Raw genomic sequence first — 27882 nt, 5'->3', positions numbered from 1 at the left:
AATTTAAAGATGATAATAATAAAAAACATACCAGAACCAGAAACGTTAGCAACAATAAATTCCAGAATAAAAATTAATGTTTGTAGCTTCTTCCTTTTTATCTGTTAGCTTTCATAAACTGTATTTTAAAGCAAAAGTCCAATGTTCTAAAGGATTCATTTATAACATGGTGACTGATTGCAGTGGCAGTGTGGGTGGAATGTCTGTAGTTTAACAGGTTATAGTGACACCACAGAAAGAAATTACACTTTACAAAGATAGACAGATGACAGGTGAATATTTGAGAGCTTAAGAATGGCATAGCATAGCAGGAGCAACTATCTCAGTATAAAGAATTGCACTAACACTGAAACTAGCAAAGCTGAGGAAAATCACTTTTAGTGCATTATGAAGCTGTCACTGCACCACACCTTAAATCTCCCTTTAAACACATCATCAGATGTAAAAAAAAATTGATGCTAGCCTGACTCAAATAATCTTTTCTTACAGAGCTAACATGCAATGCTAGCAGTGTTATGAGAACAAAGCTAAAAACCATGAAGCATTAGGTTCATTGGTAAATAAGTGACAGACTCAGGTTTAACATTAGTCTGATGTTTAAGAAATACACAAAAATATAGACAAAACATCGTGATTTTCAGGTATATAACTAGAATATAACATAGCTGTGGCAAGTATGTATTTGTCTTGCTATGGCTAGATTATAAACAGTGTGTTTAGCATATAAACATACCGCCTGTCAGAAAATTTCCTTCATTTCCCCTCTCAGTGTGTGTTGAATTTCCAAATGTGAGTGCTGCTTGTGTGTTATTTATCACTTCATCACATGATTAGGCGATTGTTGTAGCCTTTCTCCCATCTCTTGTAGGTACACTGTTCTCTTATCATTTAGTTTATGTCTGCATCTTCTGCATCAACCCATGCTCAGTTACACTTAGTAATCACATTATTTTTATACTTAAATAAATATACTTATTTTCTGGGTATGTGTGTTCCCTTGTTTCTTCTTCTTTTTTTTGCTTTTTTCATGTTTCATGCTTTTTACCTGTCTAATGCTCCCTTGTGTGTTTTTTTTTATAATATTCTAGATTTATTTGTTAATATAATAATAACTTGTATTAAAAATGTTCACTTCTCTGACTTCACAGCACAATGCTACAATATCCCACTTGCAATCAACGCTGCTTTTAAATCACCAATAGCCACTGAAATAAAAATAGGCAGCCATTTTATTTTAATATTCACCATCTGTAATTATAAAATGGTTTGTTGTGGATTTATTTTGTTCATTTGTTTACTTTAATTAGCCTAAGATTTTGCTTAAAATTTAGCAAAATATCTATAACATGAATACTTTCCTGTTTGTACATAAGTAAAAAACAATGTACAAAATGTAATACAAAAAAGATAGCGATAATGTCTCTGTCTTCCATGTACTGCAGCACTATTAATAACATTTGTTCGGTTAGGAAACTTATGGGAGAATGAGAAACAGTAGGGAACAGAGAAACACAAAAATATCCAGACAGGTGGAAAATACATTGATACAACTGTGGGTGGTTGGCAGCATTTTTTTTCCTGGTGTGTCATGATGTTAGCAACGAGTGTAAACCCAGCAGAGGTCTGATATCTGCAAAGACAACCCCAATCTGGAAGCAAATTTCTAAAAGCAAAATTGTATACTTTACTCATGCTACAAATGGAAACAAAATGACAAATCTGCCATGATCTGTGAAAGATTAATTTATATATATATATTTTAAATATTGGCGTATTGATGAGTACTTCTCAATCCCACAATTGACAAACAAAGGTTTAAAACCCGCATTCTTCATTGATTATTATTTTTTTTTATAACACAGCTGCTTTGGCTGCTGAAGAACTTAATAATTAACTGTGATGAATTCATTTGGGTGTGCGGGTGACAGGAAAATATGCCGAGCCACCAGATATATTGGATTGCTCTCACCACTGGACTATATGCAGATGTAATGCGATTTTAATTTCGTAGCGTATCTAGTGTAATTTGGTTCAAAATCAGATGTCACATTTGCTAAATAACTACACATTCATGCAATCCATTGGCACTTGTATAAATGAGCTACTAGGGCTAAGAAATCTAGGGAAATAGATTAAGCATACAACATGCAAATTACATGTGACCCACCTATGAGTGATATAATGCACTGCTCATCCCTGAGGTTTACCATGAAAGATTTTAGCTCTTCCACATTCACATTCAGCTCTCACTGAACACACAGCAGTGCAATTCCTAGAATAATACAAATACAGGTCAAAAGCTTCACTGTTCATGTAGGAATAGAAAAAAATATTATCTCAGTGACTTTGACCATGGCATGGTTGCAGGCTGGTGTAAGAATTTCAGAAACTGCAGGTCTACTGCGATAGTCTCACACACACACACAACAGTATATAGAGATAATGCTTAGTGATTTGCAAAACATAAAATAGTTATATTCGAAAATATAAAAGGTCAGAAAGAGAATGGTCAGACAGATCTGAGCTGACAGGAAGACTATAATAACTCAAATAACCTCTATTTACAACTGTGGTGAGTAAAAATCCATCTCTGGATCAAACCTTGAGGTGTATGTATATATATATATATATATATATATATATATATATACACACATACACCTCAACAACAGAGGAAGACCAAATGGAGTGTCAATAATGTCCACAAGTAATCACAAAATCACCTTCCCAACAAAACCGGACAAATAAAGAACGAAAAAGCATTCAAAAACACTGTAAAAAAAAAATAGGGGACATTGTGAGATATGTTTACAATATTACTGTCGTTCTGTTAGGGTCGGTTTAAAATTCAAGAATGAAATCTGCGCATTATAAAAAAAAGCTTATTTTCATTGGGAGTAGAGGTAATAAGTGTTGTCGTGCCACTGTAAATATCACATTATGGCCAGTATATTAGGTGCCCACCCTCTTTGCACTGTAATGTTGAATGAGCACAATAGCCTGTCTAATGTCTAATTTAATGAAATTTCTTTTGGAAAGACCACTTGAGAGTGTAGAGCACTTTGTTTTTACAGCATCAAAAACTGCTTCAAATTATAGCAGCTCTCACCCAGCCAGTGCTGCGTCTCATAAACAGTGATTAAATATAGCTTCTAGGTATTTATATCCCGTGTTTTGAATCCTACTCAGTGTTATTTCGTGTTTTATATATATATATATATATATATATATATATATATATATATATATATATATATATATATATATATATATACAGTGAGGAAAATAAGTATTTGAACACCCTGCTATTTTGCAAGTTCTCCCACTTAGAAATCATGGAGGGGTCTGAAATTGTCATCGTAGGTGCATGTCCACTGTGAGAGACATAATAAAAAAAAATAATCCAGAAATCACAATTTTGCAATAACAGAGGTCAAACGTTTCCTGTAGTTTTTCACCAGGTTTGCACAAACTGCAGGAGGGATTTTGGCCCACTCCTCCACATAGACCTTATCTAGAACAGTCTAGAACAGGCGGCAATATATTAACGTGCTTGAAATTTCTTTATGTACATGATGTGCGTTAATAAATGAGAATGTACATGCACGTGTTTTTGGAGGTTTTTTTACACAACAGCGTTGCCGCGATTTGTTTGATGAAGGCATGCTATAAAAATGTACATACATGTTTGTTAACAACAAAAGGCATAAGTGCACCAACTAACAGCAGAGATTTACCAGTATACAATACAAACCACCGTCACTCTGACACAGCTCTGAATCCTACACTTCCAACATAGCATCTGTAAGGCTTGATTTTTCCACCACTTTCGCAAGTTTTTCTGCAGCTGCACAGTGCCGTCTCACTACCGTATTTTCGCGTATATAAGATGCACCCTGGGTGAGGGGTATGTAAAACTTTCTATAAGACGCGTCTTATATACGCAAAAATACGGTAGTGAGATGGTGACGTGGCAAAAGCCGGCGATTGGTCATGCGGATCGAGATAACTGACGTTAAGTGGCAAATTTGCCCTCCCTTGTGTTTGAGATATTATTGTTCGTTGACATAAAAAAATCGACATAACCGATTAAAAATGCTAAGACAAAGCGTGAATTTGGTGGTTCCACTTCAAAAACTTCGACTTAATAGGGTTGTCGAGTTAACCGAGGTCGAGATAAGTGGGTTCGAATGTATTACCTAAATGTATTCGATAATAATTACAAATTCACCATGGTTAAAAATATGTTATATTATAGTATGTTATATTATGCTTAATGACTGTTTATTGTATTTTTAACATTCTACATATTTCTAACCTACTGCATTTTTTAATCCTGCTGAATCAGTCTAAATAAGTGTGCATTAGGGTTTTTCGATGGGAAAAGAAGATGGTTGGGTGGTTGATTAAACACAGTTTGACTACTTCACTCCGGTTCGTTTAACTTGAGAGATGTACTTTAATTGAAATTGATGTGAGTTGGAACTAACTAGTGTCGTTTCGGATCTATACTCTACTTTAACTACTCAATAAAACATCTGGCCAACTAGAAGTGCTTCCTACACTATCTGATTACACACTGATTACACACTATCCTAAACCACATCAGCTACTGTGTGATATCTCTGAACAAGTGGATGCAGTCAGATGACTTTCAACAATTCTTAGCAACATCAGCCTTGCATCTCCAGTATAACCCTAAAGCAGCAGATGTGTCTTGGTGATGAACTAATTTGCCCCTTTCCAACTGGGAAACCAAATCAAATTGATTCACATAAGATGAAACTGACGCTCTGCACTACCCAATCTAATGAAACGTCCAATTTGCTAACTGTGTGACTAAACACAGCCTCTCCGCACCTGCAGTGATGAATAATTGATTAAACAGTGTCTGGTGATTGAAGCACTCTAGTTAAGACACATTTTATTGAATCATTTTCTTTATGAAAAATATAAAAAGAGCTGTAATGAAAACACCACAAATGACAAAAACAGATTTTTCAAAAAAAAAAAAAAGATAAAGCTTTTCTGCGTGTGAAGTTGTATTGTGGAAAATAAGAAGGTGCGATAAAGAAGAATGGTCACAGATTGTCTGGAACAAACAATGGAACAGTGAGTGTGTTAAAGTCACACCATCAGTGTGTGATTGGCTGGACTATTTTTTTAATAGAGATGATGAATAATAGATTAAATAGCAACCCTGTTACCGGAGCCCTTCAGTTTAGCACTGGTTTTATTAGAACCGTTATCAGTGGTGTGGATCAGGTTGTCTTTGAAAGAAGCTCACAAAAAAATAGCAGACTCAAGCATTTGTACATCAGCCTGATGAAAATGAAATGTTCTATAAGGCCTGAGTTACAGTTAGAATTATTATAGTAATAAAGTACTGACCAGTGAAGGCATCAGGGAGACTGATGACCCCAAACAAGCACTTAAAACCATCAATAACAAAAGCAATAACAAAAAATTATTCATGAATTTCACAATAACACTCAAGATAAACATCTTATTAGCATTTTCTCTTAAATAAACATGAAACACCAACATTTATACATCAATAGTAAATCCAAGTTATGTATGGTAATATTAGCAGTAAAACAATGCAATAGTAAATCAATATCCTGGAACAGTAAAGAGAAATTTATGCATAATGCATAACAGATTATATAATAACAGATTCAATGGAATGTAAACTGTGCATTCATATAAACGAAGTTATATAATAAACTATATTAAGCAATAAAATAGCTTATATGGGAGTTCAGAACATGAACAGATTCAGATTTTAGTTTTTATTCTATTAAAACTGACAAGTCTATATCATATAGGAAGTGGGACAGCAGTAAGTCCTAAGGTATAGAAGTACCACTATCCAAAAGGAGTTGGTACAGGGTTATTCTTCCCTGTTAATACATGGATGTAAATTACCTGGTGCAATTCAATGGTAATAAAAAAATAACCTGTGCAATCACAGTTGCTTATAACACATTTAAATGAATGTATCTGCCTAAGTGATTAACTAAATTCAAATAGGTGTAAGATGTTTGGCTTGCTTGTCTGTATAAACTTCAACATTGCCATGCAGCACATAAAAAAAGTCAAAATTCAAATGATAAACGCAACTTGCATTCTTGTTGCAAGAGATTATACGGTGAGAATCTGGATGGTAGTCTCTTTGGACAGTTTATACCTGGCCTGAAAAAAGAGGCTCACATACAGCTTCTTTTTTCTATCAGGAGATGCTTGAACGGTCTGCTAGTCCAAATACAATCTAAGGGTATTTGTATTTCTTTTGAGACAAATCATCAAAATAATGATGGATTAGGCATATGCCCAAATGGTGCATGGAACAATGTTTAATGAATTTTGATAAGGATAATACCTTGAAAAGCCACTTTGTTACTAATAATTATCAGGCAAATATTCATTTTATGTCAAACTGAAGTGAGCAATATAATTAAAGATGAAAAGAATGTGAAACATTTAAAGTGGTATTGTCAGTTCATAATGTTTACATTATAAACATGTTTATAAAGATCTCCAAATTTCCAATCTCTGTTCTGCAACCACCAGTCGAGTATATTTTAAATATGTTCAAACCTGGTAAGTCTGAATATAGTTATAGCATTTAAAGTTTAAAAATGTATGACTACTATAGTCTATGTCGTATCGTATCATTACTTTGTATTGAAATTAAATGGCATACTAGTCTTATCCCAATATACTCAAACACCAAAAAATCTGCCACCCTTGCATGGTTTTAGTAACACTTCACACAACTCTCGCACTTAATATCAGTGGATCCTTGAAATATCACAGCACAGCAACTGGATTATGTCGATAAACAATAAACACTAAACCTCACTTTTACAAAAGTCAGATGACAAAATCCAGATAATCGAATGCTACTGAATGTCTGTCACTACAGTGGTGCTGAGTGTCAGATGCCATGCACTGTTTTTGTTATATATATATATATACAATTTTTGTGGCTTTATTTACTTTTGGATTTTTTCCAATCTGTCAATATCCCTCAGGCTGTTTTTGTTGCCGTGTCTTCATGACTGCTATATTTAAATGGCCTCTGTTCTGATTGAACGGTTTCATGAGTGAAAAATGGCGACTCCTGCTCCCTCTCCTACCACCTGTAAAACTGTTTAGTAGACTTTGCATGATAAATAGCTGGCTGTTAAAATGATTTAAACATAGACAAACGCTCACTGTAGTGTTATTACCTTAGCCACAGAATTTGAAACAGATTAAAAGATAGTAAGCATATGAATTATACTCAGAATAATGTGTGTTATTCACATACATTATTGCAGAAAATTACCTCAGATCCACCCTGAATTGTCCTGGGTATATAAAATATTACCATGAAATTATGCTACTTACTGATAGTTGGCCTCCTGTCAGGTGTAATATAATATAATATAATTTGAATGGCCCTATATGTATAAACAGTATTTTGGCTTGCTTGTCTGTATAAACTTCAACATTGCCATGCAGCACATAAAAAGTCAAAATTCAAATGATAAACGCAACTTGCATTCTTGTTGCAAGAGATTATACGGTGAGAATCTGGATGGTAGTCTCTTTGGACAGTTTATACCTGGCCTGAAAAAAGAGGCTCACATACAGCTTCTTTTTTCTATCAGGAGATGCTTGAACGGTCTGCTAGTCCAAATACAATCTAAGGGTATTTGTATTTCTTTTGAGACAAATCATCAAAATAATGATGGATTAGGCATATGCCCAAATGGTGCATGGAACAATGTTTAATGAATTTTGATAAGGATAATACCTTGAAAAGCCACTTTGTTACTAATAATTATCAGGCAAATATTCATTTTATGTCAAACTGAAGTGAGCAATATAATTAAAGATGAAAAGAATGTGAAACATTTAAAGTGGTATTGTCAGTTCATAATGTTTACATTATAAACATGTTTATAAAGATCTCCAAATTTCCAATCTCTGTTCTGCAACCACCAGTCGAGTATATTTTAAATATGTTCAAACCTGGTAAGTCTGAATATAGTTATAGCATTTAAAGTTAAAAAATGTATGACTACTATAGTCTATGTTGTATCGTATCATTACTTTGTATTGAAATTGAATGGCATACTAGTCTTATCCCAATATACTCAAACACCAAAAAATCTGCCACCCTTTCATGGTTTTAGTAACACTTCACACAACTCTCACACTTAATATCAGTGGATCCTTGAAATATCACAGCACAGCAACTGGATTATGTCGATAAACAATAAACACTAAACCTCACTTTTACAAAAGTCAGATGACAAAATCCAGATAATCGAATGCTACTGAACGTCTGTCACTACAGTGGTGCTGAGTGTCAGATGCCATGCACTGTTTTTGTTATATATATATATACAATTTTTGTGGCTTTATTTACTTTTGGATTTTTTCCAATCTGTCAATATCCCTCAGGCTGTTTTTGTTGCCGTGTCTTCATGACTGCTATATTTAAATGGCCTCTGTTCTGATTGAACGGTTTCATGAGTGAAAAATGGCGACTCCTGCTCCCTCTCCTACCACCTGTAAAACTGTTTAGTAGACTTTGCATGATAAATAGCTGGCTGTTAAAATGATTTAAACATAGACAAACGCTCACTGTAGTGTTATTACCTTAGCCACAGAATTTGAAACAGATTAAAAGATAGTAAGCATATGAATTATACTCAGAATAATGTGTGTTATTCACATACATTATTGCAGAAAATTACCTCAGATCCACCCTGAATTGTCCTGGGTATATAAAATATTACCATGAAATTATGCTACTTACTGATAGTTGGCCTCCTGTCAGGTGTAATATAATATAATATAATTTGAATGGCCCTATATGTATAAACAGTATTTTAGCTTGCTGTGTAAAATGTCTAGCATAACATGCACAAGGGAAAACAAACAAAGAAACAAAAACACACAAAATATTTTAAATAGGTCTTTTAAATTTGTGCTTGATGAGATATCTTTTAGTCTAATAACTCTGACCAATAACTGCAGACTTCAACATGACTAACCTGCTAAAAAGAGATTGACTGGTTTGAACCTGTTTTAATGTTATTGATTAGAGTTTACGTGAGGTAAAGTGGTAAAGCAGTACGAAGAGAAATAAATCCAAAGTGATCTGTTACAGCTTGGTTACAATAAACTGACCTTACACAAAGGGGGAATGAGTGCTTTATACAAATTATAATCTTTTTATTCAGAAAATTCGGATTTCCATGATAGAAGCCCTGTAATGTTCATTGTAATGTAATTCAAGAACACAAAGAAGGAATCTTATCTGCAAAAGGCTTCTGTGGCTACAGGCTTTTATTCCAGGTAAGCAGGAGGCAAACCTGATATTTGATTGGAGACCAAGAGAGCCTGATTAAACAAGTGGAATCTGGCATCACTCCTACTTGGTTGGAAATAACACCTGCAGTCACATCAGCCCTTTGTGTATAAGATTAAAGACCCCTGCAACAATGTGCGCTATAGCTGTACAATATGTATAACAACTATCATCAGTACCAGTCCTGAAAAACCTGCACTATTATACTATTTTCTGTAATTTGGTCAATGATAAATTTTCAGTGCAGTCTTCCCCTGCAATCCTACCTCATACTTTTTTATTATACAAATACATATAACTGCTTTTCTCAGGGCATAAAAGTCATCTAAACATAAAACAAAACAATCATATGTATGACATACAGCACAGTACATTTCTCATCCTTCTGTTTTCTACTGTTTATCTACTGTTTGTGTCCATTTGCATAGAAATGGCTGATATATTCTGATGATTTGATCATATTTAGGATATATTCTGCCCTATTATGTAATTAAATGTTTGATAACGAAAGCCCTGCTGTAAAGATCCTGCTGCTTTATAATGATGTTGATTCATTTAAGAAGCTTTAAAACTGTCCAATTCTCTTTGTGTCTAAATACTGGTGTTGATCACTGAAATGAGAGAACTGGGGTTTTAGTTATAAAATCTTTTTTTTAGATCTCAAAACGAGGCAAAGAGTGATGCAAAGTGAGCAAATGGAGTGAGCCAAGAATTCGTAATTGTCACAGCATGGGTCATTTGTGGCATGCTGAAATCAACTGATGCACACTGCATCTACACCAAAACTGCTAATGAGAAGCTAAGGAAACTTGAAATAACTCTTTCGCACCCTCAATTTATTTTTCTGATGAAAGCCTTGTTCTTTCTTTCACACGTCATCCATCTTCTCACTCTCTCCTTCTCCCACCTGCATTCACGCTACAAGGCAGCATCCTGCTGACGTTTTAATAGTTGCTTGTCTGTTCAGATTTTTGGCGCTTTAATAAAAATGCACGATAAACCAAATGTTTGTGGACACCTGACTATTAAATTTGTGTTTTTTAACATTCCATTCTAGACTGAGTCTGTTTTTATAATAACCTCCACTCTTCTGTGAAGGCTTTCCTTTAGATTTTAGAATGTGCTGTGATCAGGTGTTTATTCATCCAGATGAGATTTAGTGAATTCAGGAACTGATTTCAGGTAAGTCATGTGGTGCAGTCAACATTTCATTTCAACCCAAATTTGCTCAGTGAAGTTGAGGTCATGGTTCTGTGCAGGCCACACAAATTCTTCCACACTAACCTTGACAAACCATGTGTTCATAGTTCACACCTTGTGCAAAAGGTTAATGTCATGCCCCAACAGGTCTGAGCCCCTTAGTTACAGTAAAAAGGAATTATAAAACTACAGCATACAAATACATTCTATTAAACTGTGCATTTCCATCATGTGTGACGGTCAGGTGTCCACAAACTTTTGGCTATTTAGTGCGTCAGTTGACCATGTTTAATTTCTGTATTATACATACTATTGTCCCTCCAGGAGCTGCTCTTAGACTTTATGCATTTAAATGATTTATGCATTCAGCTGTCATGTTTCTCACTTCAAAAATTAATGAAATCGAATTAATTAAGTTGTGCATTTTGGGAAAAAAAGTAAAAAAATAGAACATTTGATTCTATACTCCATATCCCTCATTTATTAGTGAAGAATGTGTGCATTTGACTGTATCATGTGTGACTAATATATTATTGCAGTGTTCATGTGTAAGCATTTTTTATTTTTATTTCACAAAGAAGTAAGCACTTATTGAAGTGAAAAGAAGAGCAAGAGGCAGAATAAAGGAAACATGGACAATTGTAACAGTAACAATATGAAAGCATTTGCGTCGAGATGGATTACTAAAATTTGAAATGTGGCAAGTACTAAGACAACTGTGAAATGTTAATAATTTTACAACGAATGGCACAACCTAACCTAGAAACAAATCCAGACCCATTTCTCTTATACGCTGTATCTAATTTCTTTATTGTAGTTTTGTAATTATTTCTTTCTGAATTCTTTATTGTACAGTAGTTCATATATAGCAGTGATGGGCTGTGCATTTCACCCCTAGCCCTTCAGTGGTGTCTTTCCTAATTCAATCCACCTCTTATTACCATCTTTATGGTGCCACAGCTATAGAAACCATCAACCATATATTACCGTATTTTCCGGACTATAAGCCGCTACTTTTTTCCCACGTTTTGAACCTCAAACAACAAAGCGCCTAATATATGGATTTTCCTGGTTTCACAAGCTTCAAGCCAAAAAACTGAGCCCCATAACATTAGACCAATGAAATTGCCGAACAGGTTCAGGTTAACCAATGAAATTCTTTATATTAAATCAGATGCGCTCCCACTGAATAGGGCCTCAGCACATCATATATATGGATGAGGTTCCTCTGACGTTTGACCTGCCGCTCACTCAGACTGTCTACAGGAAATACAAATCATTCGTCACGCTGAAAACAACCGGGCATGAAAAAACGCACTTCACCTGTGTTCTGAGCTGCACGGCATCGGGAGAAAAGCTTCATCGATGGTGATTTTTAAACCCACGACGATGCCAAAAGATAAACTCCCGAGATAAATAGTTGTGAAAGGAAAGAGGAAGACAGTGAACAATGACTTTCTTGGTAGGCTGGTGTTTAGATACAAGCCGTGTAACAGACACTGTCTTTCGTTAAAGCCTGTGTAAAGTTCATTAGTTTCACTGCGCCTTGTAGACAGGTGCGGCTTATTTATGTTCAAAATAAAAATCTTTGTAAAATTCAGTGCGTGCGGCTTATATTTGGGTGTGCTTAATAGTCCGGAAATTACGGTATACAGAAATGCAGTATAACACAGTGCTGCATTACATGCCTTGAGAATGAATGCTATTTTCTAAAGAAAGAAATCCAATTAATACAATTCAACAATAAATAAATAAATAAATATTTTTCCTGATTCCGGATTTCTGATCATGTTTGTGCATTTTCTCCATCCATTATGGTTTACCTGAGAATTTATAATAAAGGCAAATTGTGCTCAAATTTTCTAATATTTTATTTTTAGAAGTAAACTTTCCGATTATGCAGCATCTCTGGATGGTGTTTCTGTCTTAGTGTGTATAGCAGTCAAAAAAAGTATATCTGCAACGAAATCAATTACTTCTCTGTCAGCCATAGTGGAATGGACAAAAAAAACCCAGCTATTAAATCCACACAAATTTATATTTGAGCTTGTGCAGTTTGCTACAGATGCAGTTTGTGAGTTTTTACTAGTGCACTCTGTGATCATACAGTTAAAGTGTGTGGAAATGTTGACGCTCTTGTATGCCTGCTAAATGGCCTCAGTGCCATCAACTCGAAATCCGATTTAAGCAACATGGATTGTTAGCTACAGGGCGCCCGCAATGTTCATTCTAAAGGCTCAAAGCAAATTCCTTTGACCCGCGCGATGTCTGTTCAAACCTGGTAAGTCTGAATATAGTTATAGCATTTAAAGTAAAAATGTATGACTACTATAGTTGCTACGCGGCGGATATAAAGGCGGAAGCCGGAATATCAGCAAACATGGGTTCTCCATGAAGCCCGATTTCGAGCAGCTCCATGCAGGCGGGGTTCGCACGTGAGAAGGAGCGATGTGCTTTGGGGAATGCCGAAGTTTGACAGGTGCCGAAGGGGGCGTGGCAGGGGAATTCCTGACAATGGTCTATGTCGTATCGTATCATTACTTTGTATTAAAATTTAATGGCATACTAGTCTTATCCCAATATACTCAAACACCAATAAATCTGCCACTCTTGCATGGTTTTAGTAACACTGCACACAACTCTCGCACTAAATATCAGTCGATCCTTGAAATATCACAGCACAGTAACTGGATTTTGTCGATAAACAATGAACAATAAACCTCACTTTTGCAAAAGTCAGATGACAAAATCCAGAAAATCGAATGTTACAGCAAGATGTAATAAAATTAAGTGCATAGACTATTGGGAATAATTTAATACATACTGTATTCATGGCCAACAATATATTCAAATTAGGGCAGCAGCTATCAATTATTTGAGTAATTAAGTATTCTACTGATCAGTCCATCGATTAATTGAGTAATCCGATAAGAAGTACTTTTTCTTCATTAAAAACCAATACTACTTATACAAGAGAAAATAAAACAGGTATTTAAAACAGGTAAGTAATTTGTTTCCTTTATAGAAACATTTACTAAATGTGAAGACTAAACCCATTTAGTGTATTTAATTGCCATATTATATTAAAATACAAATATATATAAATAAGATCATAAATAAAAATTTTAAAATCTATTCCGAATGACAAAAAAAAGGTAAACCCACTGCATGGTGTTTTCTTTATGTTTTAGTTTGAAATAAATTCCAAACTTTGGAAACTTTCTATCATTTTCTTTGGCCTGAATCTTCTCCTCGCCCCTCGCTGTTTTCTCCCCATTTCTGCATTTTTCATTCTGTGTCTTCTGTGTTACCTGTCCAGGGGTCTTGTTTACAAACATGGCGTATGCACCTTTTAAACCTTGTTTATTGTGTAAACCACATTTATAAACGAGACCCCTGCAAAGACTTTCCATGCAAAGGTTGTGATTTATTTAAAAAAAAAAAAAAAAAAAAATGGACAGGAGAAAGTGCGTACCTGTAAGTAAACTCTGTGCCTTGCGATGTAAAAACACAGAAGGCGAGAAAGGGAAATGCCGACACCGACAGCGCACACCACTTTTTTTTACTTGGAAAGTGGCATACAAATGTTCCAACCCTGTTTTGTGCGTACACCACGTTTATAAATGACACCCCAGAGCAGTTTTGAGTTTAGCGGGTGGTGTGTCAGTAATAATGGTCCATTGGGAAACACGGTGCTCTGTGTGTGGTTACTGTCAAAAGACTAAACAAAACAGCGAGGCAAATAATTTCAAATTGTAATTTCTAAATGTATTCTAATTAGTCGAGTTAGGCGAGGAATTGTTTCAGCAATAATTAAAATGTAAAAATCTAATCATAATTAAAAAATAAATTGATTCTAAATTAAGGCCAGGAGATGGCCCACATATATATATATATATATATATATATATATATATATATATATATATATATATATATATAGTGTCTATTCAGTTATGTGTACAATTGATACTTGATGTTGACACACATTTCAAGTTTCATATTAATATAATTTAATATTCAAATAGATTTAATTTGTTACTGTCATTTTGTTGTTGTTTGCTCTTATTAACATGGGATTCATTCCAACCTGCCATCATTTTGAATTTCTTATACTGCCACACACAATTGCAGTTTTGCAAGCAGTCTTAAAGATAAATCCATGGCACCATTCTAGCCATTTCCCTAGCAATAAAAGCAGATGTTTCTAAATGAATACAAATCTATTGATGTTGTTTGATTGATTAGTACTGGAATATTGCATAAATCAGTTGCTTCTTTAATTTTAGGCTAAATTATTTATCCATATAAAAGGATAATTTGTTTACACACATTGGCTGCCACATTTATTTGAGAAAATCTATTTAATCTGTGTAATTAACTTGAATGAGTTATTAGGCAGATTGTAATAGAATATTAAGTAATTACTTACTGCCCTGTTTATTTCAATTATTTACTATGCAAATACATTCTTGTAAAAACTACATCAAATATGTTTATTCATCTGGTCAGGATTCTCCACCAGTTCCTAAGGCACTTTTTTTTCAAGCAGATCTGGTCTATGTGGCTTCTTTACCACACAATAAAACAAAGCAAAATAACATTTTATTCATTCTAGACACAAACCCTACAAACTTCACAACAGAAAGAACACCAATCCATGAGAACAGACTCTAAACTTAAGACATACAAAGGTACAAACTATAAAATTGCAGTTTCAAGGGTAAAGCTGTGGAGCGAAATCCATTAATTAGTTACACTGCTCCTTCTAAATCATTAAAATTAAAGTTTTGAAGACATCCTTGGAAAACCACCATAGCGACAAAGGTTTTACCCTCTTTGTGTAGTTCACAACATTTTTAAATGAATGGTGAACTGAAAATTGTCATTTTTTTCATCATTAATTGCTCATGTCCTGCCTAATTCACCTTACCTCCAGCTCAAGCATAATTGTTGTGTATTTAATTCAGTGCAGATCAAAGCCCAAAGCAAAATGACAAAAAAAATGAAATAAAAATCTAATCTACTTACCTGAACCCTAGAGCTGCTTATTCTATAGCTCATTTTTCGGCCCAAGCCAACTTTACCCTAAAAGAAAGGAGAGAATGAAATGAAAAAAAAAAAGATTTTAATAGTAAGCAGATTAATAGGAAATGCAATAACAGCCAGAGGAAAATACTAAAATATGTAGAGTATTTTTCAGAGAGAGCTTTATGGACTATGAATTGTGTGACCCCCCCACCCCAAAAAAAAAAAAATCACACAACCCTAGAGACATTTCAAGATAACCAAAGCAAACAGGATGCACCTGAGCTTAATTTGGAGTGCCTTAACCCAGTTTTACACTGCAAAATTCCAACTACCTTTTATGATTATTATGTGTCATGCATAATTCTATAACAGGTTACTTTGTCCTGTCAGAATATATGATGAAGATTGTTATGCTACACTGGGTGCAGAGTGATGAAGTACAAGTGTGTAGCATGCAATTATTTTACTTTGGCAATAGTAAATAAACTCGAACAGAATGTTTGCATGCTAATTAGCTTAGTACACACATAAAATAATGCAATGCATGTATTTTTCTTTTTGTCCTGTTTTAACGTATCAGTGTAATTAAGACAGACATTCTCCCCGTTGCTACAAGTAAAAAAAAAAAAACACTTGTTTTTTTAAATCCTATATGATTTGTTTAATTACCACTTGTGTATGTGGTAGCTCTCGTGTGTTCTGTGTAATTATATTCCATCCTGTGCGTGTCATAGCAGCATAGTAGGTCTGCAATTGTAATCAAAATGTTTCGACACTGAAACAATTTTTTCCACTGTCTACAGTATCTTTGGTCGCAGTGGCACTAAATAAGCTACTGGTGAGCATGTCCCATTATATATTCTTAAACTGCCTCCCTCACCTCATTGACCAACTATTAGCATTTAAAATGTGCTGTTGTGCCTGAAACAAAACTCAAAGATGATTTTAGCAGATGGACTAAACAATTTAAATGCTGTCAATGTTATAAATGTTTTGGTTTATTTGTTTCGTTTCTCATGGTGGATTGCAGGGTGTTGATTAAAATTAAATTTTAATAATTAACAATTAAATCTATCTATTAAATATTAGATATAATCTATAATACAGATCACATGTAAAAACTAACAGGTTCATATACTTTCTAAAGCTACCATAGAGCTTTTTCATGAAAACCTAGTCTTTGGGTATTTTAAATTTATAATATTGTTATTAGTATCATTTTTTTAATGATAATAAAATAAATCACACAAACTGATCTCACCACCCAGTAAATAGTGAGCTGTTTTACTTTTCTTTGTTGTGTTTATCATAAGTAGATAATATGTATATAATTGGCTAGGGTTGATTCATATCCTCTTCGTATCCTCACATTTGCTTAAAATCCAAGACAGTAAATCGTATAAATTGCCATTCCACATGGGAAAAACTTCTAGTCAGGAAAAAAAACAACATAAATTTATGATTATGTACTTTGGCAGCGTAACCTGTAAAGGGGTAAGTGTGTAAAAACATGACTGCTACAGCAAGATACTATACATTACAATTTGCAAATGTTATATGACAGCTGACAACTAAACAAAAAAAAATTGTCACTAAATACTACTAAATCAGTATTTCAAAAGCATGTTTAAAAAATTTATCTGTGAATTTGAATGGTTCAGTAAACATTGGATGGCCTAAAACAAAGCTGTCCAGACTCATTAGCAGAGGGCTGATGTGGATGCAGAACCTGACTGAACATATTTAATCAATTAGTCTTGCTCTTCAAAAAGCTGATGAGCTGTACTGTGGTTTCTGCTTGGCTAGAAAAAAAAACCTGCAGCCACATGGATAAATGGATAAATTTGTACACAACTTGTCCAGAATTTTCTTTTCAAGCTCTAATTGGCTCTTTATTTCATTGGCTCTGCACACTTTATTGTGTTTCCTGCTCTAACACATCTGATTCAGCTGATCAGCTCAATTACACACCTGGGTGTTGTCAACTGTGTTAGAGTAGAGGTTGTTAACTCATTTGGGGTTGAAGGCCATGTTGGTTAAAATTTCAAAACAAAGAACGTGACATCAAATTCAACACATTTAAGCTCTTTAAAAAAAAATTGCACATATATATTGATTATAATGCCTACATTTTTTAGGATATATAGGATTATAGGATGATAGAGATTCATATTCTGAAGTGGCTTAATATCGATAGCTGTAACTTTACACTAGTAACTAAATAAATAGATCAATAATTATTTCATGTTTGTTAACCTTCACAGCCACATTATACTATTACTGAAAAACAGAAATGCTTTTTATAAGGCAATTTGCCAGTCTGTAATGGTCTGTCTGTAACTGCCCAGTATAATGGTCATACTATTCACCATATTTGATTACAGTGGGCCTTTCAATATTACACTCCTTAAGTACAGCTACTTGCTGGGAGCAAATTAAGCAAATGAGTTTCTGCTTTATTTCCCAGAAGAAACAAACAGAAGTTGTCCATTTCTCCTGGAACACCGTGCACCTTCCATTTTGTGAACTTTTTTCAGTGTTTTGCACAACACTAGCCTGTGTGTATACATTAATATGGTGCCAAAAAGTACCAAGAAAAGTGCTGATAAATTATTAAATGCATCTGACTATCAATAAAAGCCAGATGATACATAAATCAAATGCTGTAATTGAGTTTCCAAATATAAATATTATATATAAAAGTAAATTTGGGAAGTTATTTTCATGCTTTAATTGATCGATTTACGTTGCCATGTATGTCACATTTAAGATAGAAATTTCTCAAAGTGGATATCAATTAGGGCAAACAAACAAAATAAGCATGCTATTTTGGTCATGTGAGAGGCAGTCCAATAGACACTATTACAAAATTTGCTTTCCATGAGTTTGCCAGTGTGTATGTCTTTTTTTACACGCAAAAATGTATGTTAAATCTAGGCATGGAAGTGTAACTACGCTTAGTGTGGTTTCTTCAACACCTCCTTACTAAAGCCTATACTGCAATTCATTAAGCTGGCCTAAATAGCTCTTTATGCATTAATAAAACAAATTATTTTGATAGATGTTTGCTGAGGAGTATGCCTGCTCACTGGGCGAAACGCTGGCCTCTTTGCTAATGTGCTGATAAGTTAAAACAATGAAATGCACACAGACACAAAAGTGCTGGGAGTGAACTGTGCTTAATTATGCAAACAGCATTAAATGAAACAATGGTTTTGAGCTGGTGATTCTATTCTACCTGCACCGAATGATTTCTAGCATAACCAGCGACCGGAGCCTGACATATGGCAGGGGGATTCAGTGAAATAAAACCCTGACCTTCATAGTGTCCCAGTGGTCATATCAAAGCCTTTGGGCCAATAGCCTAAAGCACTGATAGGGTAAAGAAAGATGAGAGACATAAACAGCAGCCAGAAGTCAGGAGAAGCAAGAAGCCCACTGACTGTTAGAAAACACTAAGTGAGCATAGTAGGGCTTATGGGACCAGAGCTGAGTGACATATGAGGCCATATTTATAGCCAGCACATCTAGCATGGCTGATATTATTATAGTGATATAATTTAGAAACCTGAATACTTGTCTAAAAAATCCACAGTAAAAGCCATTAGAATTCTATTGGCTATGCATGCATATATTGCAACTATACTCAATTTTCTACTTACCAACATTTGTCAGAATGCTCAGGAAACATCAGAAAAACATTATCAGGAAAAAAAAATTAGGAAAAAAGTGTTGATTATTATAATATTTTAGGCTTCAGAGCTATCAGTTTGGCAAAGTGATATGTGATAGACCAGTTAGAATATATCTGTGTAATTCTAAGCACATCTCAAATTTAGAATGGAAAAATAATTTTTGGGCAGGAGAAAATGTCACTTTTTGCCACTTGCAGTCAACAAAAAATATTGGAAACTTTTATTATGCTGAGGAAAAGTGAAAATAAAAATAAAGAAATAGCACATTCTAAATATTGATATTTGAGAATAATGACATTTAGCCTTTTCCTGTGATGTCTAACGTGGTTGAAGGCACCTGTTGATGTTTGACAGCATTAACTAATACACATACAATTAGAAAAGTCAGCCTTTAAATCAGTCCATAGGCTTGAGCAGGGTCCAATAGACACATTTTTATATATTTATTTTCTTCTTTTCCTCACCTGTGCAGACCAAGAAACAGTGGCAGACCGCAGGTTTGTTTAGTCACATTTTGAGTGCTTTTTTAATAAAATTATATTATTAAATTTGAAAACATACACAATAATGCGAGGGTTATAAAAGTAAACTAGATTTAGTGCAGTGTCACTATGGCTACTTACTCCACACCGGAAATAAGATTTGTTTTGCGCTTGCATGAAAACGCTAAAGAATACACAGTGTATCGCTAGCGTAAGCCCCTAACCAGGAATTGGCTAGCAGCTAATGCTAGCGATATGGATTCTTTAGCGCTTTATGTCCAACTTCAAAAACTTCTCTTAAAAAAGAAAAAATACTGACAATTCCACATGTCGAGGAAGTGAATAAAGGATGGAAAGAATAAAGGCCTTTGTTAAAGTATGCTGAAATAATTATAACAGTTAAATAAATCATATATTTAGATTAAATTAAATATTAAATGTACAACACACACACTTGCATACACATTTGTATTACCCAAATAGGGTCTAACAAATCTAAACTATTTAATTACATTTTTCTATTTATTTAATTTTAATCAATTTTTTTATTTGTGCCAATTTAATTGATTTTTCAATCTAGTAAATATAAAAAAGTGTATTGCATTAATTTGATTCATTCTATTTTATTTATATATTATAAAATATTATTTTATATTATTTAACCAAGCAGGCATTTTTTCTATTAAAATTATTTTAAATATGTAAACTGTTGATATCCACAAACGTTATTAATAATAATCTGTTAATAAAAAACGACAAGCAATTTTATGTTTTGCATTTGTTCCGGCTTACCGTACCGAAATTTAATGGAACTGTGACTTCAACTGTGTACTGTACTGTGAAATTTTTTTACAGTTACACCCCTAACTATGACAATAGTCAAATTTTTACTTCAGGCCAAACAAGATCTTCCACTCCAAATCATGTAATGCACATTCTAATGGAGCTGGCTTTGTGCACAGGGAGACCCTAATGCTTAAACTGGTAAGGGACAATGGACAAGTCAAGGGACAATTAAATGCCACCACATACAAAGACATCCTACACGATTGTTTGCATCCAAATATTTTGGGAAAAATAATGGGCAGATATCACAAAATGTTTGTCTATATGTTGGGTCTGTACAGAAATCAGTAACTGTTCGCTTTTGCTATATTCAAACTCTTTGAAACATACATGTCCTAAGATCCTGATGACTAGCCACTGTCCGAGTTATCGCTGCCAGAGATTCATCTCTCACTGAGAGAAAGTCTATTCACCACATAAAGGTGAACAAAATGTGATATAAGAATCTAATAGAATTCTGTCAGAATGAAGAACATTTTTGTCTCACAGTGTGTACAGAGTATGACACCACTAAGTTATCACAAAGCCTGAAAGACAGGGGTGGAAAAGTACATATAAACGAGGAACTTTGATGGTCAAACAAAAGGAGATCATTCTTTAATGCACAGATAAACACAAACAGCTAACATTAATCATTTTACTATCTTAAACTGAAGCCACCAATTACAGGAAACAATATTGTTTGTTGTGTTGGTTATGGAATCAATTAAAGAAGCCTGCCTTGACCTTAAATTTTTAATTAATTGAACAAATATAATATTGATGAATGTATTACATGGCTCAAATCCTTCTGGATTAAAACAAATGGAAAACAATCCATACCATATCATAAACCATTTATATTGACCTTAAAGCTTCACACACAATTCTTTGTGGTTTACTGTGCTATTCTACAGCACAAGTTCCAGGGACCTTGACTTTTTTCTATCAAAATGACCCTGACCACTGAACCCCTTCATATACAACAGGATAAATCATGCATCCCAGAGAAATACATCTATGTCACTTCAGCCATTTTGAAATGTCACAATATACAGATGGTTGATAAAGTAAATGAAAAAAAGTGTCTTTTGCTGGCATGGTTTCAGTGGAAATAATCACTGCAAATCAATATAAAGTACTCTGACAGATCACCTTTATCCTAGGATGAAACGTTTCTACTCTGATGGGAAAACTCTCTTTCAGGACGTCAGCGCTCCAGGTCACATAGCACCGAGTCTGAAAATGATCAATAATGCTCTAAGGCCTACATATTTATAATAAACAGTGGTTGAATTCTCTAATCTGATTGGTCAGAAGGTGTGTATAAGTTTTACCTCTTCAGGAAACATGACATGAGGCAGCGGCTCCAATGCATCCAATCACAGACACCAGACTGAAGAACATGTGTTATCCTCAAGCCATCAGACTACTTAAGAGTCAGTAGTCCTTCATTTCACAGTGAATCACTTTAATACTGCCATTTCTGGACATGTACATATTACTACATAGATTTTTTTCTTACTATTTATTGCCATTGTTTTTATTTACCTTATCACATTACATCATCTCAAATTAATTTCTAATAAGTATTTTATTTTTATTAAGCGCTTTTACTATCAGTGTCTACATCTGAGCCTCATCACAAGCATTTCAATGGCCAATGTACCCAGTGCTACTGTGGAAAATTAAAAGTAAACGTCTCTTGACTCCAGGTGTAATAGAAGAAACAGATTAATTATTGTGCTTGTTCTAATGCATCATTGTTTGTATAGTAGCAGATCATATAGAGCTGTTTGGTGAACACTACCTAAGCTAATTTAGAATGTGTGACAACAGGATCTAACTTGTAAGATATTCTACAACCTTTACTCTGTATAATCAGCCGGTAAAATTTGCAATGTATCAATCATTAGTTAATTTAAACTTGAAATCGATGCCAAATCTCTATGTTATTAAGTAAAGCAACAAACTCATGACCATTCTAGTTAGTTTTCAGCAGTTACAGTCTCAAAAACCATTCGGTCACTCTCTCGTTAGTGTTTAAAAATACGGTAAACAGTGTATTTACCCCAACAAATGTTTAACATTGCAGAAACGAGTGAATTTATTGTTTCCAACACACCTAATGAATCGCATAACCTGAATAATCACAGGATTGATAAGTTGAACAAGGTGTAAAACAGCAAAAAGATTAGCGTATTGTTTCTGTAGCAGCATTGTTGAGGCTCCAATCATGCTGATTACACCGATTTCAGTATTATACCCCCATCCAGTCTTCACATGCGGCAATTGCTATGAACTTGTGCTGATGCATTCGTACTGAATTTAATTGCAAACTACCTGCATTTCCTCACCTTGTTTCCCAATTATGTAAATGCAATTTAGCAAATTTACCCTGAGCAAAGTCACGATACATATAATACATATTTAAACATGTTTATCATTTAAAATAAACATACAGCCATGGCTGTGACAGGAAGGCATATACACTGCTGAATATTTAAAAGTTAAAAGTTAATGAACTCAAGCTGTAACAAAAAAAATGCAGTGTTTCTTTTAGTGTTTTTGTGCTGCTTGTCCTGCTTGTTTTCTAAAGCAACATTTAAAAAAAAATGCTTTAATGTGTTGTGAATATTCAGTGGAAAAGCACATCAACTATGATTTTGTGGAATATTGCTAGAAGAACCAGAAAATAAAAGTTATTTATACACAGAACATTATGTAGTTTCAGGAATATTATATTCTCTGGAATATATTTGTTTAGTACTGGGTAGTGAGTTTAGTAGGCAGTTTATTTTGCAATATTTTTATTATTTTTATTTTATTTTTTAAAGCACATTTTCATCCAAAATGAGACCAGCTACAGTACATTCAGTACGTTTTTAGTTATTTAATTGGTTTTCTTATGTTGCAAAGTAATTTTTACATCGATCTACTTTCCATGCTCATAATGAAAAAGCAATAAACAAATGTGATTCATTTGCATATTTATCAAAAAAAAAAAAAGACAAAAAAATTTAAATACAGCACTGCCATCAGTATTTAGACCCGTTGCTATGACACTTGCTCAGGTGCAACCCATTTGTCTGGATCATCTTTGAGATTCGTCTACATTTAAATTAGAGTCCACCTGTGGTAAAATTCAATTGAATAAACATGGTTAAGTAAAGCTCACACTTGCTTATATAAGGCATAAAAGCTGAAAATGCAATTCAGAGCAAGAACCCAGCCATGAGGTCAAACGAACTGCCTGTGAAACAGAGACAGGATTGTGTTGAGGCTCAGATCAGGAAAAAGATACAAGAAAGATTCTGCTGTATTGAAGATTCCCAAAAGCTCAGTGCCTTTATAATTTTTTAAATGGCAGATGTTTAGAATAATAAGAACTCTTCCTAGATCTAAGCAATTAGGGAGAAGATATTTCAAGGTATGAAAGATCACCTTGGTGTGAAAGGTGATCAAAACCCTGATGGCAACTCTGGTTGTGTTTCAGAGATCATGAGGCAATTTTCAGGTGGTCCAACGCCGCATTACTCCAATTATCAGGTCTTTACAGCCAGGTTACCTGACAGAAACCTTTTCTTAGGACAGAGCAAGACTCATGAATGCTTGAAATTATTTTTTTTTGCTAAATTTCAAGCAGGTTTTCATGTGTACAAGTAATATCATATGATTTCAATGAATCTGTATTAGCTTTAGTTATACAGTGCCTTGCGAAAGTATTCGGCCCCCTTGAACTTTGCGACCTTTTGCCACATTTCAGGCTTCAAACATAAAGATATGAAACTGTAATTTTTTGTGAAGAATCAACAACAAGTGGGACACAATCATGAAGTGGAACGAAGGCACTGTATATTCCCAGTCTCAAGTCAAGATTTGTATCTTTTTTTCAATTGTGTTTGCTCCTATTGTGTACCTTTAAGGTGCTGCTGTAAAGATGTATAGGGTGCCATATGGCCAGAGCTCGACCTTTAAGCTGGATTTCCTAAAGCATGCAAGCAGTTATCCCAGACAGCAAAAGAGTGACATCCTAATGCTTACCACTTTCATCATCTGCCCTATTTACTGCTGCAGAATAACAGTGATGAACTCATGTGAATCTGGCTTAGAATACAAAAAAAACTCCCCTAATGAGATAAAATCTCATGCCTGTTGTAGACCAGAAATTACCTGAACTACTGCACAAGCACCACATCTGAATAATTGTGTTTGGTCCAGATTTCAATTGATGTGAAAATCTTAAATGCTGAGTTGCACTGACATCAGCCATTATCTGGTAAAGTCCAATAAGGTAAAAGCTAAAAATCAGCAGACAGTAACGCTCCGCGTAGGACGGTTTGGAGATAGACCGTAAAATCTATGGTGCATGAATATGTTTTGTGATAAACAGACAGTAGAGCTGCTATTTGCAAGCTATGTTTTACTAAACGCACAACTAGGCGCTGCTACTAAACAGCCTTGATTAGTCATCTGTGAAAGAACATGATGGGGTTCTTAAAGCAGAAGCAGAGCCTACCACAGAGACAAGTTTAATCACATGTCAAAAATGTAATATTAGGCCCCTCTGGGGAGCACGAACAGTTGACAATGGCAGTAAAATTGATTTTATTAAATGTCTAAACAAAAGGTTAAATGCACTTAATGACATTAATGTTAAATGAAGGTTGTTTTGAACTGTGGAAGAAGCACTACAAAAAGATCTACTTTAGCTTTTCAGTGCATTATAGCTTAAAGTTATAATATGTGATTTTACCCAGAGGATAGATTTTTGAAAATCAAACATTTAATTAATATATCTCCATCCATGTTCCCTGCAAAGTCATTTTCCTGCCATGCCCAAGTCTTTATAACAGTTGGTGACGGGCCACAAGATATTCATTTATTCCCTGCTAGAAAAAACATTATTTGAATTATTGTACTTTCTAACCTTACTATCAAATTCACCTCACATAATAAAAGTACATTGGAGTCCTGCAGTAGTAATGTTGCTGTTGGAGAACACTAGTGACCGGAAGCTCAGGTGAGACTGTGGAGGTGGATTTGATTCATGGCTTTGAAATTGCATGATCAAACACAAGTTGTGCTAATGTGATTCATTTCAATCATGTCAAACCAAACTTTGCATTTTTTCTTTGTATTATTATATTTACAAAATATTCAAAAATGCTGAATTTTTTATTTATTTTATTTTTTTGAAGTTTTCACCTACATATTTTATTTAACAATATACTTTAACATGTTTAAGGGCACTTGATTTCCATTGGTCTACTGTTTACAGAGGCTGGGGCCCCACAGAGACTACAAAAAGAGCTCAATGCAATATTTTATTTACACTCCTGAAATGAATCCACGATTTTTGCCAAATATCACCAAAAACAAAAGACTTTTTAACCAACAAGCCACTTTTGGTACACGATCAGTACACCAGACAGTGGATGATTCTAGGTCAAATATTGTTGCCTGGAAATGTTGCATTTGTTTATTAAAACTGACTTAAAACTCTTACTTTCTGTAACACTGTTTACCTTCAGGTCACTTTTGGTCTACACGACCATATCCCTGACCCAGAATTTTCTGGGCTGGATGGCCATGTCTGTGTCTGAATAACGTGACTGTCTGAAAATACAGGTGGGACTGATACACACCTCCCACCTCCACAACATTGTCATAACCCAGATTTAGTGCAAAGAGGAAATATATCATGCCTGACTCAGATATGCAATGAAAGCAATCCAGGGTGTAAAATCAGCTCTAAAAGAGTAGGAGAAAAAGCATGATATAAATGACTTGTCAGAAAGCAGGTGCTATATTAGACCTACATACATAACGTGGGCACATGCAGCAATCAGACGCACTGATGCACTATTTCTTCATGCTATAATGAGGGTTTTAAAAAAAGAAAAAAAAGAATTATCCATTCTACAATACAATGATGGTGAAATCTGAGCAGAAAGGAAGTTGTTGTACAGAATAATAAAGCAGAATTAATGGTATTAATAGTAAAGTGTTTATATTTAGCAGGTGAAAAGTTCCAGTTGGGTTGATGCTGTTGGATTTTTTTCCCTCTCTGCTCAGTGATCTGGCCAGAAATCATGACCGTCGCCCATTCATCCGAGCAAGCCAAAGGATCCTACCTGATCTGATTTCCCCCCAGAGTCATGATGATCCAGGATGTGCCCCAGTGCAATTGTTTAACACCTCCGAGAAAGGATCATCGGCACCTTATTCCAGGTTTATTCCCAGTCGTAAAATTCAAATCCATGACGAAAATGGCTGAGGAAGACACTGAGATCGAGTCGACACCGTATCCGGGTATCTCTCAGTGCTGGACTCCTCGCATCCCCTATAACAAACCCAGATCATCTCGGAGTGACCACTTGAAAAAGAAACGAAGCGATTTTTTAGGTTTACACTGTAAAGCCGCCGGTGGAGCTGAACAGTGCTGCTTCATCTGCAGCAAGCAGAGTGGAACTGATACTACAGAACACACAAACACACACAGACACACACACACACACAAACTAGCCACAACCGCTGAAAAGAGAAACATCAAATATAAGTGCAATTAAGACTAGATCTGTTCTTTGGTGAAGGGAAACGCGATGTAGCCTTGTGAGATCTCGAAACAAAAGTAAATCGGATTATTACTCGTACTGGAGTACGCGGATGCGTGTGGAAAGCCATACGAGTCATAAGCGCCTTAAAAAAAAACCAAAAGACCTCAAAACCGCTTGAGTGTACTATGTGTTACCGCCGGAGGAGTAAAAATGAGGTATGAAGTACAAGTAGTCCTTACTATGGAGATGCGTTTCGATGACCCCATCGTAACTTGAAAAAAACATCGAAAGTCGGGACATGCCCTAGCATATCCAGGAGTCTTAAAGAATGGTGATCAGTATGGGGTACACTGCAATTGTTTAACAGATTACAGTACATTATTTAGCAAAAAATGAAGCAATTTACAGTACCGTAATGTATAAAATTGATGGTAAATATGTGCTGTATGTAGGTTCCCAGGTGGTCTAGTGGTTAGGATGCGGCGCTCTCACCGCTGCGGCCCGGGTTCGATCTCCGATCAGGGAACCAACCCCAGCCATTAGGGTTGCACAAGCCTTAGTGCCGGATAAACTGGGAGGGTTGCGTTAGGAAGGGCATCCAAAGTAAAACATGTGCCAAATCAAACATGCGAATAGTCCGCTGTGGCGACCCCTAATGGGAGAAGCCGAACAAAAGTTAATGTGTACTGTATGTGGCAGTGTCTGGTGATGATGATAAA

At 34.9% G+C, this 27882-nt stretch overlaps 1 protein-coding gene across 2 annotated transcripts in view; it reads right to left on the bottom strand.

Moving 5' to 3' along the window:
* The window catches only part of lrfn2b (leucine rich repeat and fibronectin type III domain containing 2b), a 130294-nt gene extending 103028 nt beyond the window's left edge, over window positions 1-27266 (bottom strand). For both annotated transcript variants that reach the window (XM_046836721.1, XM_046836723.1), the window contains exons 1-2: window positions 26741-27266; window positions 15602-15658 (exon numbers count right to left, since the gene is read on the bottom strand). In XM_046836721.1, coding sequence (XP_046692677.1) covers window positions 15602-15634 — 33 coding nt within the window. In that variant the 5' untranslated portion in view covers window positions 15635-15658; window positions 26741-27266. The remainder of the gene's footprint in view (window positions 1-15601; window positions 15659-26740) is intronic.
* Between the last annotated feature and the right edge of the window lie 616 nt (window positions 27267-27882).

The sequence above is a fragment of the Silurus meridionalis genome, chromosome 23 (assembly GCF_014805685.1).
Source record: "Silurus meridionalis isolate SWU-2019-XX chromosome 23, ASM1480568v1, whole genome shotgun sequence".
Lineage (NCBI taxonomy): Eukaryota > Metazoa > Chordata > Actinopteri > Siluriformes > Siluridae > Silurus > Silurus meridionalis.
Note: the sequence above shows the minus strand (reverse complement) of the source record. Positions and strands in the feature narration are given on the sequence as shown.